At 40.7% G+C, this 13,662-nt stretch overlaps 1 protein-coding gene across 1 annotated transcript in view; it reads right to left on the minus strand.

Moving 5' to 3' along the window:
* Positions 1-13,662, minus strand: part of AKAP6 (A-kinase anchoring protein 6) — a 373,936-nt gene that overhangs the window by 274,144 nt on the left and 86,130 nt on the right. The window contains 2 exon segments of the mRNA XM_023751526.1: positions 10,944-12,046; positions 12,049-12,703. Coding sequence (XP_023607294.1) covers positions 10,944-12,046; positions 12,049-12,703 — 1,758 coding nt within the window.

A 13,662-nucleotide genomic window follows, 5' to 3' on the forward strand; every position in this document is an offset into this window, starting at 1 on the left:
GTTGTTATAGGGAAGGGTGTCATAGAAGGGGAGTGTGGGACTGGAGGGTGTCATAGAGGAAGGGTGTCATACATGAGGTGTCATAGAAGAAGGGTGTCATAGAGGAGGGTGTCATTGAGGAGGGTGTCATAGAGGATGGTGTCGTAGAGGAATGGCGTCAGGGAAGGTGTCATAGAGCAGGGTTGTTCTAGAGGAGGGCGTCATAGTGGAGGAGTGTCATAGAGGAGGGTGTCAGAGATGGGTGTCATAGAGCAGAGCATCATAGAGGAGGGTGTCATAGAGCAGTAGTGTCATAATGCACTGGTGTCATAAAGGCTGGGTGTCATAGAGGACGGGTATCATAGAGGCGGCAGTCATAGAGCATCTTCCTCCTGGAGGTCAGTGCACATCATAGTGACTAGTCAACCGGTCGACTATCTGCTCTCTTCCTGGTGGTCAGTGCATGTCATAGCAAGTGGTTGAGCGGTCTTAGCATATCATTAGCATACTACATTTTAATTGGTTGAAAAGATGACTAGACACTTAGCCTAGTAGTCTTTTATTATATAGGATTCCCTATGCTGTGACATCCCTGGCAATTTGTACTTCTTAATCCCTTCACCTTTTCATCCAGCTCCCAAACCCCCTCCCATCGGACAACCATCAAAATAGTCTCTGTAGCTATGAGTCCATTTCTGTTTTGTTTGTTTGTTTGCTTTTTTCTTTAGTTTCCACATATAAGTGAAATCATATGATATTTGTTTTTCTGTCTGACTTAATTTCACTTTGCATCATACCGATTAGGTCCATCCGTGTTGTTGCAAATGACAATAGTTCCTTCTTTTTACAGCTGAGTAATACTCCATTGTATATATGTACTACATCTTTTTTATTCATTCACCTATCAATGGACACTTAGGTTGCTTCCACATTTTGGTTATTGAAAATAATGCTGTAATGAACATAGGAGTGCATATATCTTGTCAAATCAGTGTTTTGGGTTTTTCAGATAAACACCTAGAAATGGAGTCAGTGGGTTGTATGTATCCTCTGAATGTATCAGAACAACTGAGTCTAGTTCAATGGCTTGTTTGGGTTTTCACTTTTAATTTTAGGCCTTGAGAAGCTCCTACAGAAGGTGAGCACTCAGACCTGAGAGGCTCCATTACCTTATCCACATGGGAGATTCTGAGGAAACCAGCCATATTCACCAAATTCTCAATCCCCACTGAGAGACTGGGAAAGGAACCATCATTTAAGAACTCACAGAGTTAACTGAGGCACTTGTATTTGAGTAGAAAGACAGGGTTGCAACTTATTTACCAGGTTTTAAAATATTGCTTCATAAATATGTTTGCATTTGCTTGTATGTATAAAGCACTTCTTAAAGAACATAAGAACTAAAAGCAACAGTGATCACCATTGTGAAGTGGGAACTCAAGATGGGGGATAATGATGAGAGAGAATTTTTATTGGATATCTTTAAACATATGTTCTTAAATCATGTGAGTATATTATCTATAAAAAGAAATTAATTTTTCTAAATAAAAATACACATTAAAAATAAAATTTTCACAATCATAAATCAAGCCTACTAAAATAAAGACACACATCTGAGGAGTAGAGAGTGAAGGAACCACAAAGGCATCTAAGACACTTGCCACTCGGATGCTAGCCCAGAGATCCTATCACAGCCACGGGAGTCCCTCACCTATCAGTGAACTTCGGGCCTCTGCCTTGCGCTCTGTGTGGCTCAGAGAGAAGAGAGAGGGACCATGGGACATGATAGGAGGAGGAAACATTACTCTTCATTTGGTAAAGGTGGAATCAGAAGCAGGACGTATTCTTCCGTGTTTCATAACTTTTAGTATCAAGCCAGAATTCTTCTCAGGGAGCTCCATGTGCCCTCCCTCTTATCTCAGGGTATGGCCCATTTATACAGTCTTTCTAGCCACCTCAAGATCTCTGGCTTACACACACACACAAAAAAGAAATGGCTACAAACAAGTACCTTTCAATAATAACTTTAAATGTAAATGGACTAAATGCTCCAAATAAAAGACACCGAGTGGCTGAATGGATAAAAAAACATGACCCATACATCTGCTGTCTACAAGAGACCCACCTCATTGGAAAGGACTCACACAGACTGAAAGTGAAGGGATGGAAAAATATCTTTCACGCAAATGGAAAGGAAAAGAAAGCTGGGGTAGCAATACTTATATCTGACAAAATACATCTCAAAGTGAAGGCCATAACCAGAGATAAGGAAGGCCACTTCATAATACTAAAGGGATCAACACAACAAGAAGATATAACCCTGGTAAACATATATGCACCCAATGCAGGAGCACCCACATACATAAGAAAACTTCTGGAAGATATCAGGGGAGATATCGACAATAACACAATCATAGTAGGGGACTTTAATACACCACTGACATCACTGGATAAATCCGTTAGACAAACAATCAGCAAAGAAACAGCAATCCTAAATGACTCACTAGATCAGATGGACTTAATTGACATCTTCAGAACACTACACCCCACAGCTGCGGAATATACATTCCTCTCAGGTGCTCATGGGACATATTCAAAAATAGACCACATATTGGGTCACAAGCAAAGTCTCCACAAATTCAAGAAGATTGAGATCATAAAAAGCATCTTCTCAGACCATGATGGCATAATGTTAGAAATAAACTACAATAAAAACAACCCAAAATACTCAAACACTTGGAAGCTGAATAGCATGTTATTAAATATTGATTGGGTTACCGATGACATCAAAGAAGAAATTAAAAACATCCTGGACACTAATGACAATGAAAACACAACAATCCAAAACCTCTGGGACACAATGAAAGCAGTCCTGAGAGGGAAGTTTATAGCTCTACAGGCCTATCTCAAAAAACAAGAAAAAATGGTAGTTAATCATCTAACTCTACAACTCAAAGAATTAGAAAGAGAGCAACAAGAAAACCCCAGAGTGAGCAGAAGGAAGGAGATAATAAAGATTAGAGCAGAAATCAATGACATAGAGACCAAAAAAACAATACAGAAAATCAATGAAACCAAGAGCTGGTTCTTTGAAAGGATAAACAAGATTGACAAACCACTCGCCAGGCTCACCAAGAAGCAAAGAGAAAGGTCCCAAATAAACCAAATCAGAAATGATAGAGGCGAAATAACAACAGACCCCACAGAAATTCAAATGATTGTTAAACAATACTACGGACAACTCTACTCCAACAAACTAGACAACCTGGAGGAAATGGACAAATTCCTAGAAAAATACAACATTCCAAAACTCAATCAGGAAGATCTAAAAACCTCAATAGGCCAATAACTATGGAAGAAATTGAAGCAGTCATCAGAAAGCTTCCAGCAAACAAAAGTCCAGGGCCAGACGGCTTCACAGGGGAGTTCTACCAAACATTCAAGGAAGAACTAAAACCTACCCTCCTCAGACTACTACAAAAAATTCAAGAGGAAGGAACACTTCCAAGCTCATTCTATGAAGCCAGCATCACCCTAATACCAAAACCAGGTAAAGACATCACAATGAAAGAGAATTACAGGCCAATATCCCTCATGAACATAGATGCCAAAATCCTCAACAAAATCTTAGCAAATCGGATCCAGCAGTACATCAGAAGGATCATACACCATGACCAAGTAGGATTTATCCCAGAGATGCAGGGATGGTACAACATCCGTAAATCAATAAATGTGATACATCACATAAACAAATTGAAAGAAAAAAACCACATGGTCATATCAATTGATGCAGAAAAAGCATTCGACAAAATCCAACACCCATTTTTGATAAAAACTCTCAGCAAGGTGGGAATAGAAGGATCATACCTCAACATAATAAAAGCCATATATGACAGGCCCACAGCCAACATCATACTCAATGGACAAAAACTAACACCATTTCCCCTAAGAACAGGAACAAGACAGGGATGCCCACTCTCACCACTCCTGTTCAACATAGTACTGGAAATATTAGCCATTGCAATTAGGCAAGAAGAAGAAATAAAAGGCATCCAAATTGGAAAAGAGGAACTAAAACTGTCCTTATTTGCAGATGACATGATATTATACATACAAAACCCTAGAGAGTCCATCAAAAAGCTACTAGACTTAATACAGGAATTTGGCAATGTAGCAGGATACAAAATTAACCCCAAGAAATCTGAGGCATTTCTATACACCAATAGTGAACTTTCAGAAAGAGAGATTAGAAAAACAATCCCATTTACCATCGCACCAAAAAAATTAAGATACCTAGGAATAAACTTAACTAAAGAGGTTAAAGACCTCTACTCAGAAAACTACAGGACGCTGAAAAAAGAGATAGAGGAAGACATAAACAGATGGAAGAACATACCATGTTCTTGGATTGGTAGAATCAACATCATTAAAATGTCCATACTACCCAAAGCAATCTATACATTCAACGCACTTCCCATTAAAATACCAATGGCCTTCTTCAAAGATCTAGAACGAACTCTCCAAAAATTCATCTGGAATAAAAAAAGACCCCGAATAGCTGCAACGATCCTGAGAAAGAACAAAGTAGGTGGGATCTCAATGCCAGATATCAAGCTGTATTACAAAGCCACTGTTCTCAAAACTGCCTGGTACTGGCACAAGAACAGACATATAGATCAGTGGAATAGAATAGAGAGTCCAGAAATTAGCCCGAACCAATATGCTCAATTAATTTTTGACAAAGGAGGCATGAACATACAATGGAGCCAAGATAGTCTCTTCAATAAATGGTGTTGGGAAAATTGGACAGATATATGCAAGAAAATGAAACTAGACCACCAACTTACACCATACACAAGAATAAACTCAAAATGGATAAAGGACTTAAATGTACGACAGGAAACCATAAAAATTCTAGAAGAATACAAAGGCAACAAAATCTCAGACTTATGCCAAAACAATTTCTTCACTGATACAGCTCCTAGGGCAGTTGAAACTAAAGAGAAACTGAACAAATGGGACTACATCAAAATAAAAAGCTTCTGCACAGCAAAAGAAACCATCAACAAAACAAGAAAACCCACCTCTTGGGAAAACATATTTGCCAACGTCATATCTGATAAGGGCTTAATCTCCAAAATTTATAGGGAACTCATACAACTTAACAAAAAGAAGATAAACAATCCAATCAAAAAATGGGCAAAGGATCTAAATAGACACCTTTCAAAAGAGGTCATTCAGAAAGCCAAGAGGCATATGAAAACATGCTCAAAGTCACTAATCATCCGAGAGATGCAAATCAAAACAACAATGAGGTACCATCTCACACCTGTCAGAATGGCCATCATCAACAAATCAACAAACGACAAGTGCTGGAGAGGATGTGGAGAAAAAGGAACACTAGTGCACTGCTGGTGGGAATGCAGACTGGTGCAGCCACTATGGAAGGCAGTATGGAGGTTCCTCAAAAAATTGGAAATGGAACTCCCATTTGACCCTGTGATCCCACTACTAGGAATATATCCCAAGAAACCAGAAACACCTATCAGAAAGGATATATGTAACCAGATGTTCGTAGCAGCACAATTCACCATAGCTAAGATCTGGAAACAGCCTAAGTGCCCATCAGTAGATGAATGGATTAGAAAACTGTGGTACATCTACACGATGGAATACTATGCTGCTGTTAAAAAGAAGGAACTCCTACCATTTGCAACATCATGGATGGAACTGGAGAGCATTATGCTAAGTGAAACAAGCCAATCAATGAAGGAAAAATACCACATGATCTCACTCATTCATGGATAATAAAGACCATTACAAACTTTTGAACAATAATAGATACAGAGGGCAGACTGCCTCAAACTGATTGCCAAACTGCAGTGGGAAGGCCAGAGAGAGTTGGGGGGCAGGAGGGAGGGAGTAAGAGATCAACCGAAGGACTTGTATGCATGCATATAAGCATAACTAATGGACATAAGACACTGGGGGGTTAGGGAGGGTAGGGGTGTGTCAAGGGCGGGGGGGAAAAAAAAGGACACTTATGTAATACCCTTTGTAATACTTTAAGCGAAAAATAAAAAAATATTAAAAAAAAAAAAAAAAAAAAAAAAAAAAAAAAAAAAAAAAACGATCTCTGGCTCCTGAGTCTGTTATTTCTGCCTTCCAATAAGCTTTAGTTAAAAAGAAACAAAACTTTTGTTTACTTTCAACTGTAGTCCTTTGTCTCATATTGTTTTCACAATCCAATTTCTTGAGCTATTAGGAATGATTTTCTCTCACTTCTTAATAATCTATAGTCCAGTTTCTACCTCCACTCTTTCATTAAGTCCTTTTTCTCTGAAGTCCTCGTTGACTCTTTAAAACAAATCTAAAGGTTGGTTTCTTCATTGCTCTTATTCATCTTGATCTCCCTTTTTCAAATAATGAAGCTAATATCCATCTTACTAAACATCTCTTCTCCTTTTATTTACAAAGCACCCAAGAATCTTTCAGTCCCTTCATAATCCTCACAACCGGGCCTTTTCTTTATTCCTGCCTCAACTTAAAATTCAGTTGTCACCCCTCTTCTCTTCTTCATCTATTCTCATTTTCTCAGGAAATTCATCTATTCTCAAGACTTTACCTGATGGCAAGAGCAAAGCAGGTGGGGCCTGAAGCCTGGCTCTATGACTTAGTAGCTATGCAGTTTAGGATAAGTGATTTCAAATACCTGACTTTAGTTTCCTCTGCTCTAAAATGGGGATTCAGTAATTCATTCAACAGTTTTTATTGAGCATCTACTATGTATCAGGCACTGTTCTAGGTACATGTGATTTATTAGCAAATGGAACAGATAAATATTCCTGCCCACACAGAGCTCTTATTCTAGCAGGGAGACAAACAAAAATAATAAACATACTAGATAAGATAATTATATAAAATAACAGAATATGATGAGAGCTATCGAAAAAAATTAAAAGTCAGATTACATCATTTAAAGGTGGTCAAGGTAGGCTTCCCTGAGAAATTATTATGAGCAAAGACCCAGAGCAGGTGAAGGAGTTGGAAATGAGGGTACCTGCTGGAGAGGGTGCAGGCAGAGGGAACTGACAAGAATCCTAAGGGCCAGGGCAGGCTCTGCTTGTTCTAGGAACACCAAAGAGGCCAGTGGGAATGGAGTGAAGTGAGTACAGGGAAGAGCAGTTGGAAATAAGGCCAGAGAGGAAATCAGGAAGCCAGTCCATGTAGGACCTCTGAATGTGACGGGAGCTGGTGCAAGGAGACACGATCGGATTTATGTTTTAAAAGGATCATTAGGGCTGCTGTGCTGGGAAGAGACTGTGTTGGGAGCTGGATGAAGCAGAGAGGCCAGCTAGGAGGCTCTGTCGGTAATTCAGGCAGGAGGTGGTGGTGGCTAGTACCAGAGTGAGAGCTCTAGAGAGGAAGAGAGGTGGCCAATCTAAGATAGTAAAACCCACCTTGTAGAATCTTATGAGAAAATAACTGCAGTTAAAGTGCCTAGTAGATGCCTGGCACAAGGAAGATGTTAAATAATACACTCTTTTATTATGTTATATTTTTCAAGTAGAATAGATAATATGAAGGAGCTCAAAGCTAGAGTATGATATTAAAGGTCAGCTGACCTGGGAATTGGCAGCTGCCCTCATTGGAAGTCATGAAAGGAGGTTAGGCTGAGAAAGGAGCTTAATCTCCTTTCAGCCTTCACCTCACATCCCAACTTGAGGACAGTATTTCCACCTTGTGACAAAACACTTCCCTTAAACGTTTCATCACATACTCAATATCAATGAATATTTATTGTTAAAATTTACCTTACCTCCATTTCAAGCCAGTTACCAATCTAAATGTTTCCTTCGCCCTAGCCAGTTTGGCTCAATGGCTAGCTAGAGCATCAGTCTGTGGACAGAAGGGTTCCAGGTTCAATTCCGGTCAAGGTCACATACCTCGCTTGCAGGCTCCTCCCCAGCCTGAGCTGTGGTTGGGGGCATGCAGGAGGCAACCAATCAATGTGTTTCTTTCCCATTGATATTTCTCTCTGTCTTTCCCTCTCTCCACTCACTCTAAAATCAATGGAAAAACATCCTCTGGTGAGAATTAAAAAATAATAATAATAAAATAAGTGTTTCCTTTGATTAAAGATATGCCAGTCCTACAGGTTGAAGACAGCTTCATCTTTGTAGAATTATGAAATAAAAGGATGCTGTCATTGGAAGTTGGTATTGTGGCCATTATCTGCTCAAAAAACATCTCTGTTTACAAAAGAAGAACTGAGGCCCAGATGTAGCATAACTAGCTATGGGCCACTCCGGGCTTTAATGACTGAGTGTGGCCCAGAACCAGTTTCCTGGAACCCTTCTCCAACAGCCCGCCCCCCCCTCCCTCCATCCCCCCATCCACATGACAGCAGTCCCTCAGATTGGCTGCCGTCTCTGGACGGGTCACCACCACAGCTGCTTTGACCAGCTTTCCTGTGATTGGCAGTTAAGCCGATCAGACAGGCTATGGCAGGCCATGGCCTACGCTGCTTGAAGTATGCTGGCTCTGGCTTCAAATCCTGGCTCTGCACTTACTAGCTGTGAGGCCATCAGCAGGTTTCCTAACTATGTTCTGCCTTAGCTTCTTTGTCTGAAAAATGCCTACTTCCCAGGACTTAAGTAGCATATGACATATAAAGCTCTTAGCACAGATTCAAGCACAAAGTAAGAGTCCAAGAAGCATTAGTTATTTGTGGGTTATATTACTACTCTCAGTGCCTTTCAAAGAAGTTGCCCTGGATGCCCACCCACTGAACAAATTCTAATTGCCTTAGTTTGGCCACTGGGGCCTTGCAGCAACCGGGTCTATCAAATGTATGGAAACTTCCATTGCTTTCTGATCACAGCCTTCCAGTCAGAACAGCTCGCTATGTTCCCCCATATCATGCTCATTCCCAATTCTTAACTCTGTTTCAGTTTATGCTCCTCCTACCTGAAATGCCCGCCTTCCTTCTCTCTGTCTAACTTCCCAGCTCCACTGATATTATTTCTTCTATACAATACCGCAGTATGTATATGCAGCACATATTGATCGCTTCCTTAAGGAGGGCATGGGAGCATTTCATTATACCATGGGGTCCAGAGCAGACTGCCTGATCTCTCACCCATAAATTGGTATTAATATTAGAGTTGTTGTGAGGATTTGACAAATAAATACTTTGTAAAAACAATTATTAATATGCTATTATTATATATACTTCCCCTCTTTTTTTAATGTACCTTCATTTTCTTTCTACAGGTTATTCTGTCCATATGTACTACAGCAGTCCCCCCTTACCCACGATGTTACTCTCCATGGTTTCAGTTATCCACAGTCAAATGTAGTCCCAAAATATTAAATGGAAAATTCCAGAAATAAACAATTCATAAGCTTTAAATTGCATACTGTTCTGAGTAGCATAATGAAATCTCACTCCATCCTGCCCAGGATGTGAATCATCCCTTTGTCCAGTGTATCTACCTTGTAATACGCTACTCGTCCATTAGTCACATAGTAGCTGTCTAGGTCATCAAAGTGACTGTCATGGTATCACAGTGCCCCTATTTTACTTAATAACGGCCTCAAAGCACAAGAGTAGTGATGCTGGCAATTCAGATATGCCAAAGAGAAACCCTAAATTTCTTTCTTTAGGTAAAAAGGTAAAAGTTCTCTACTTAATAATAAAGGTAGAAAAATCATATGCTGGGTTACTAAAATTTATAGTAAGAACACATCTTCTATCCATGAGATTGGGGAGAAGGAAAAAGAAACCCATGCTTGTTTTGCTGTTGCACCTCCAACTGCAAAAGTTATGGCTCCAGTGTGTGATAAGTGCTTAGTTAAGATGGAAAAAAATATGAAATTTGTGGGTAGGAGATATGAACTAAAAGCATTTTCCAATTGACAGCAATGTGTTGCAGTAGAAAATGTTGAGCCTATACCAACACGCCAGCAAGAGGCCCCCTAATATGAGTGACACTAAGCCATTTACTGCAAGTAAGAGATAGTTATAATAAGATAGTTTAAGAGAGAAAGACCACATTCATATAACTTTTAGAACAGTATACTGTTATAATTTTTCTATTTTATTGTTAGTTATTGTTTACTATGCCTAAGTTATAAATTAAACTTTATCATAGGTATGTATGTATGTATAGAAAAAATGTAGTATATAGATAGGTTCAATAATGTCTCTGATTTCATGTATCCACTAGGTGTCTTGGAACGGATCCCCTGTGGATAAGGGGAATTACTCTATACTTTTATCCAGTCTTAAATCACATCCGATAGTATAAAGCTCAGTCCTGAGGATTTTGATGTCTGTCCTCAAAGATTTCACCACATCTAATAGTTCATTCTAAAAGTACAGGTTTACCGAAAATATCAAGTCCCCATCTCAGAGCCCATGGGTGGTACAGAGTATAGGTAGCACGGTTATTAGCCAAGGGCCTCAAAGAGGAGAAAGACTGAAGCAAAACAAAGTTTCCAAAAAATATCTGGTCTATTTCTACAGGAAGTTAACAATGGAGTTGTGGAAGCTATTCTGGAGTTAGAGCAAACAAGTGAAAAAGCACTGAGGGCAACTGGAATATTCTATTCACATATTCCTGAGACATGGGTGTTTGCACAGCTACTGTTCTACTTTATTCTGTATTCCATCGACAGGGTCCCACCATTCATCAGGAGCTGTGTTAGGTTTGGGCACTACAAACAAGAATTCTATACCAGGTAGGGGTACATCAAGCTAATACATTGACAAGGGCTGTTCCCAATGACACATACTCTGTCACAGTGCAGTGATCATGTGCTTTTTCTGTCTTTGGGGAATCAGTTATGTTTACCAAAAATAGCAACACATTTTATATGAGTGGAAAGAGTTGAACTTTTTCCAGCATTACTTTCAAAAATCAGGTAAGGTAAGAAATCACTCAATTAGACTAACTTACCTCTATTTTTTCCCATATGGCTTCATAGTTGTCTTGGTGTTGAATATCTTGCATAAGTTTCTGAATTAAAGCAGATTTCTTGGCAGAATGGCTCTCATTTTTCTCAGAAGATGAAGCTCTCTCTGACTTCTCATCCATGTATTTTTTCATGCCAGAGAGAGGCATACACAGCTCCTCGTCAGAAAGAATGTCACTCAGGGGCCCAGACTCAATGCTCTCCCCCAGCGAAGAGGCTATGTCACTGGATGAACTGGGAGACACCCTGCCTAGCCTTGTACGCTTCTTCTTGACATGGTACGTTGGATAGATCTCAGAATCTGAATTCATTTCAGACAGTTCCCAGTCATCGATATTCTGAATGGTTTCCCCTCTGGGTTTTGGAGGCAGAAGCTTCGTTAAGTTTTCCAACTTCAAAGCTAATACTTCTGTCTGCTTAAGGTGAGAGGGCAGTGCCAGGTACTCGTCGGAGCCGTACCAGGCCTCCACAACCTGACCATTCCTTGAGACGTGACTTGGGGAGGAGGAGTAACTTTTTTTGCTTTTGTGTTTTGAAAGAAGGGGTACCGGAGACATGACACTGTCCGAGCCAACAGGAGATCCGCTGCTTTGAGTAAACGGTGGGGAACTGGATGTTTCTGACTGCGCTGGTAATGTGGCATTCCAACTGCTCTGAGGATACGGCTCAAGGGAGGATGTAGAAGCAGAATCGGTTTCTGGCGCCTCCACGGCCTTGGAGGTACAAGAGGGAATTCCGTTCGGCACTCTGGAGCTCCTGGTGATTTCGGTTTGCTTGCCCGAACCAGTTCCCGCTTTAGGGGTTTGGCACGGAGGCACCTCTTCTGGGTTCTTATGTGGCTTTTTAAGTCGAGGTTTCTCTTTGTGGCAGTTGTTGAGCCTTCCCAGGCTGGAGGAGATTTCTTTAATGTGACTTTTGACTGTGTTTTCAAGATTCCCGCCCCCCATCTTGTGCAGACACTCGTAGGACTGGCTGGCGGCCGAAGGGCTGCTGGGGTAGGACGCCTGCAACACCAGGCAGAGCTTGGATCTGTCGGGAGGATCCACCAGGGAAGGGGTGCTTCTGCTCATCTCGGGCTTGAGATCAGCATCGGCCTCTTTCCGTCAGCACCTCTCAGGTTATTCTTAAAAGCGTCCTCTTTAAGGAAAAGCCCTCTTTTTGGCAATGTGGGCTGTGTGGGGGAGTCCTCGTTATAATTAAAGCAATCTCTGATGGATCGCTTGGGGGTTGTGTTCTCACAGGGAAGAGGCTGTTGGTTCTTTGCTCCAGGTTGGGAGGGAGAATTGGATTCTTGCTTCGAGGTCTTAGCAAAGGACTGGACAGTATTTGTCAGAGCTTCCACTGGAGATGACACGCCCTGCTTTGAGCCTGGTTGCTCCTCGACTGCGGGAGCCTTGTTTTCTTCACACCCACCTTTATCATCTGCTGAGAGAGAACCTTGAGATGCCCCCTCACTCACTGCTTCGCTGCAGTTGGAAGCGATGGGGTCAGTGGCCACCGTCAGTAACCCCACACTTCGGATAAGCTCAGGGAACTCCTTCTCCATCTCACCGTAGCTCCAAGAGTCAAAGGGTTTGCTTTTGACCTGGCTCACGTCACCCAGGCCACCGAGCAAATCCTCACTTGGACTATAGTCAGACAGTTCAAATGCAGTAATTCCACAATCCAGAGACAAGTAATTTTGAGAGCATTTGATAGTTAGCTGTCCTGAGTCATCCACTTCCGTTAGAGAATCGAGCCGGCCCTGAAACAGACAAGGGCAGTGGTTTCAGTAAATGGAACATCAATTACACTCAGCTGCTGTTCAAAGAAATCTCAGCAGAGGCCGCTAAGAAGGTCAAAATGCATCAGTCTCCGTTGCTTCTGGTTTGGCATACAGAATGGCATATTAATCAATTATCACATTACTTTATATAATATCCTGTTCTTAAATATTCAAAGATTTTTCTTTAATCGAGAGAATAAAGCTTCGATAGAAATGGTCAAGGTCAACCCCAAAATATCCATTCTTGCCTTAATGTTCTATCTTAAAATAATGCATTGTTCAGTTAATAAACATTTTTTAAATGATGTAATAAAATTTCTGGGAACAAATCAATGTAGGAATAACGTCTCCATGAATGTCTCTTTTGCTTATTGCTATCACTCCATCACCTACCACAACTGGCTAACTCATAGTAGATGCTCAATAAGTATTTCTAAAGTGTACTAAGTCTGTCATGTTAAATATATATTCACAAATCCCAGGAAGGTGAAACATGAATTTGCATATAACAAAAGCAGTTCAAGACTAGCTTCTATTTCTCCCCACCCTTTCTAAGGTAAACACCCAAACTCCTGGAGAAAATTATTCAGTATCAAAACTTTATCATCTTAGTTCCCATCACTCTGCATGCATTTCTCCCCTCACCTCCTCACCCCCACCCCTGCTCCCGTTTGTTTATATTAGATACCACCTCCACTGTTATTCATAATTTGGGGTAGGCCAGTTTGAAACTTCTCTATGCTAAAAAATAGTAGTACAAGCAAGTATTTTAAATTTTTTAATCTTTAATTATGCAATTAAGGTTTTTGTCTCATTACTAATGCAGTTTCTGGCATCACACAGCCAACAATTTTTCACTGATTTGTTCGGGATGAAAGGAATCCCATTATGTGAACCAGGCTGAAGGACAGCCTGGTCTAATCTAGTCCCTTAGGAGA

Source organism: Myotis lucifugus, unplaced genomic scaffold (genome assembly GCF_000147115.1).
Source record: "Myotis lucifugus unplaced genomic scaffold, Myoluc2.0 scaffold_22, whole genome shotgun sequence".
NCBI classification, from domain to species: Eukaryota; Metazoa; Chordata; class Mammalia; order Chiroptera; family Vespertilionidae; genus Myotis; species Myotis lucifugus.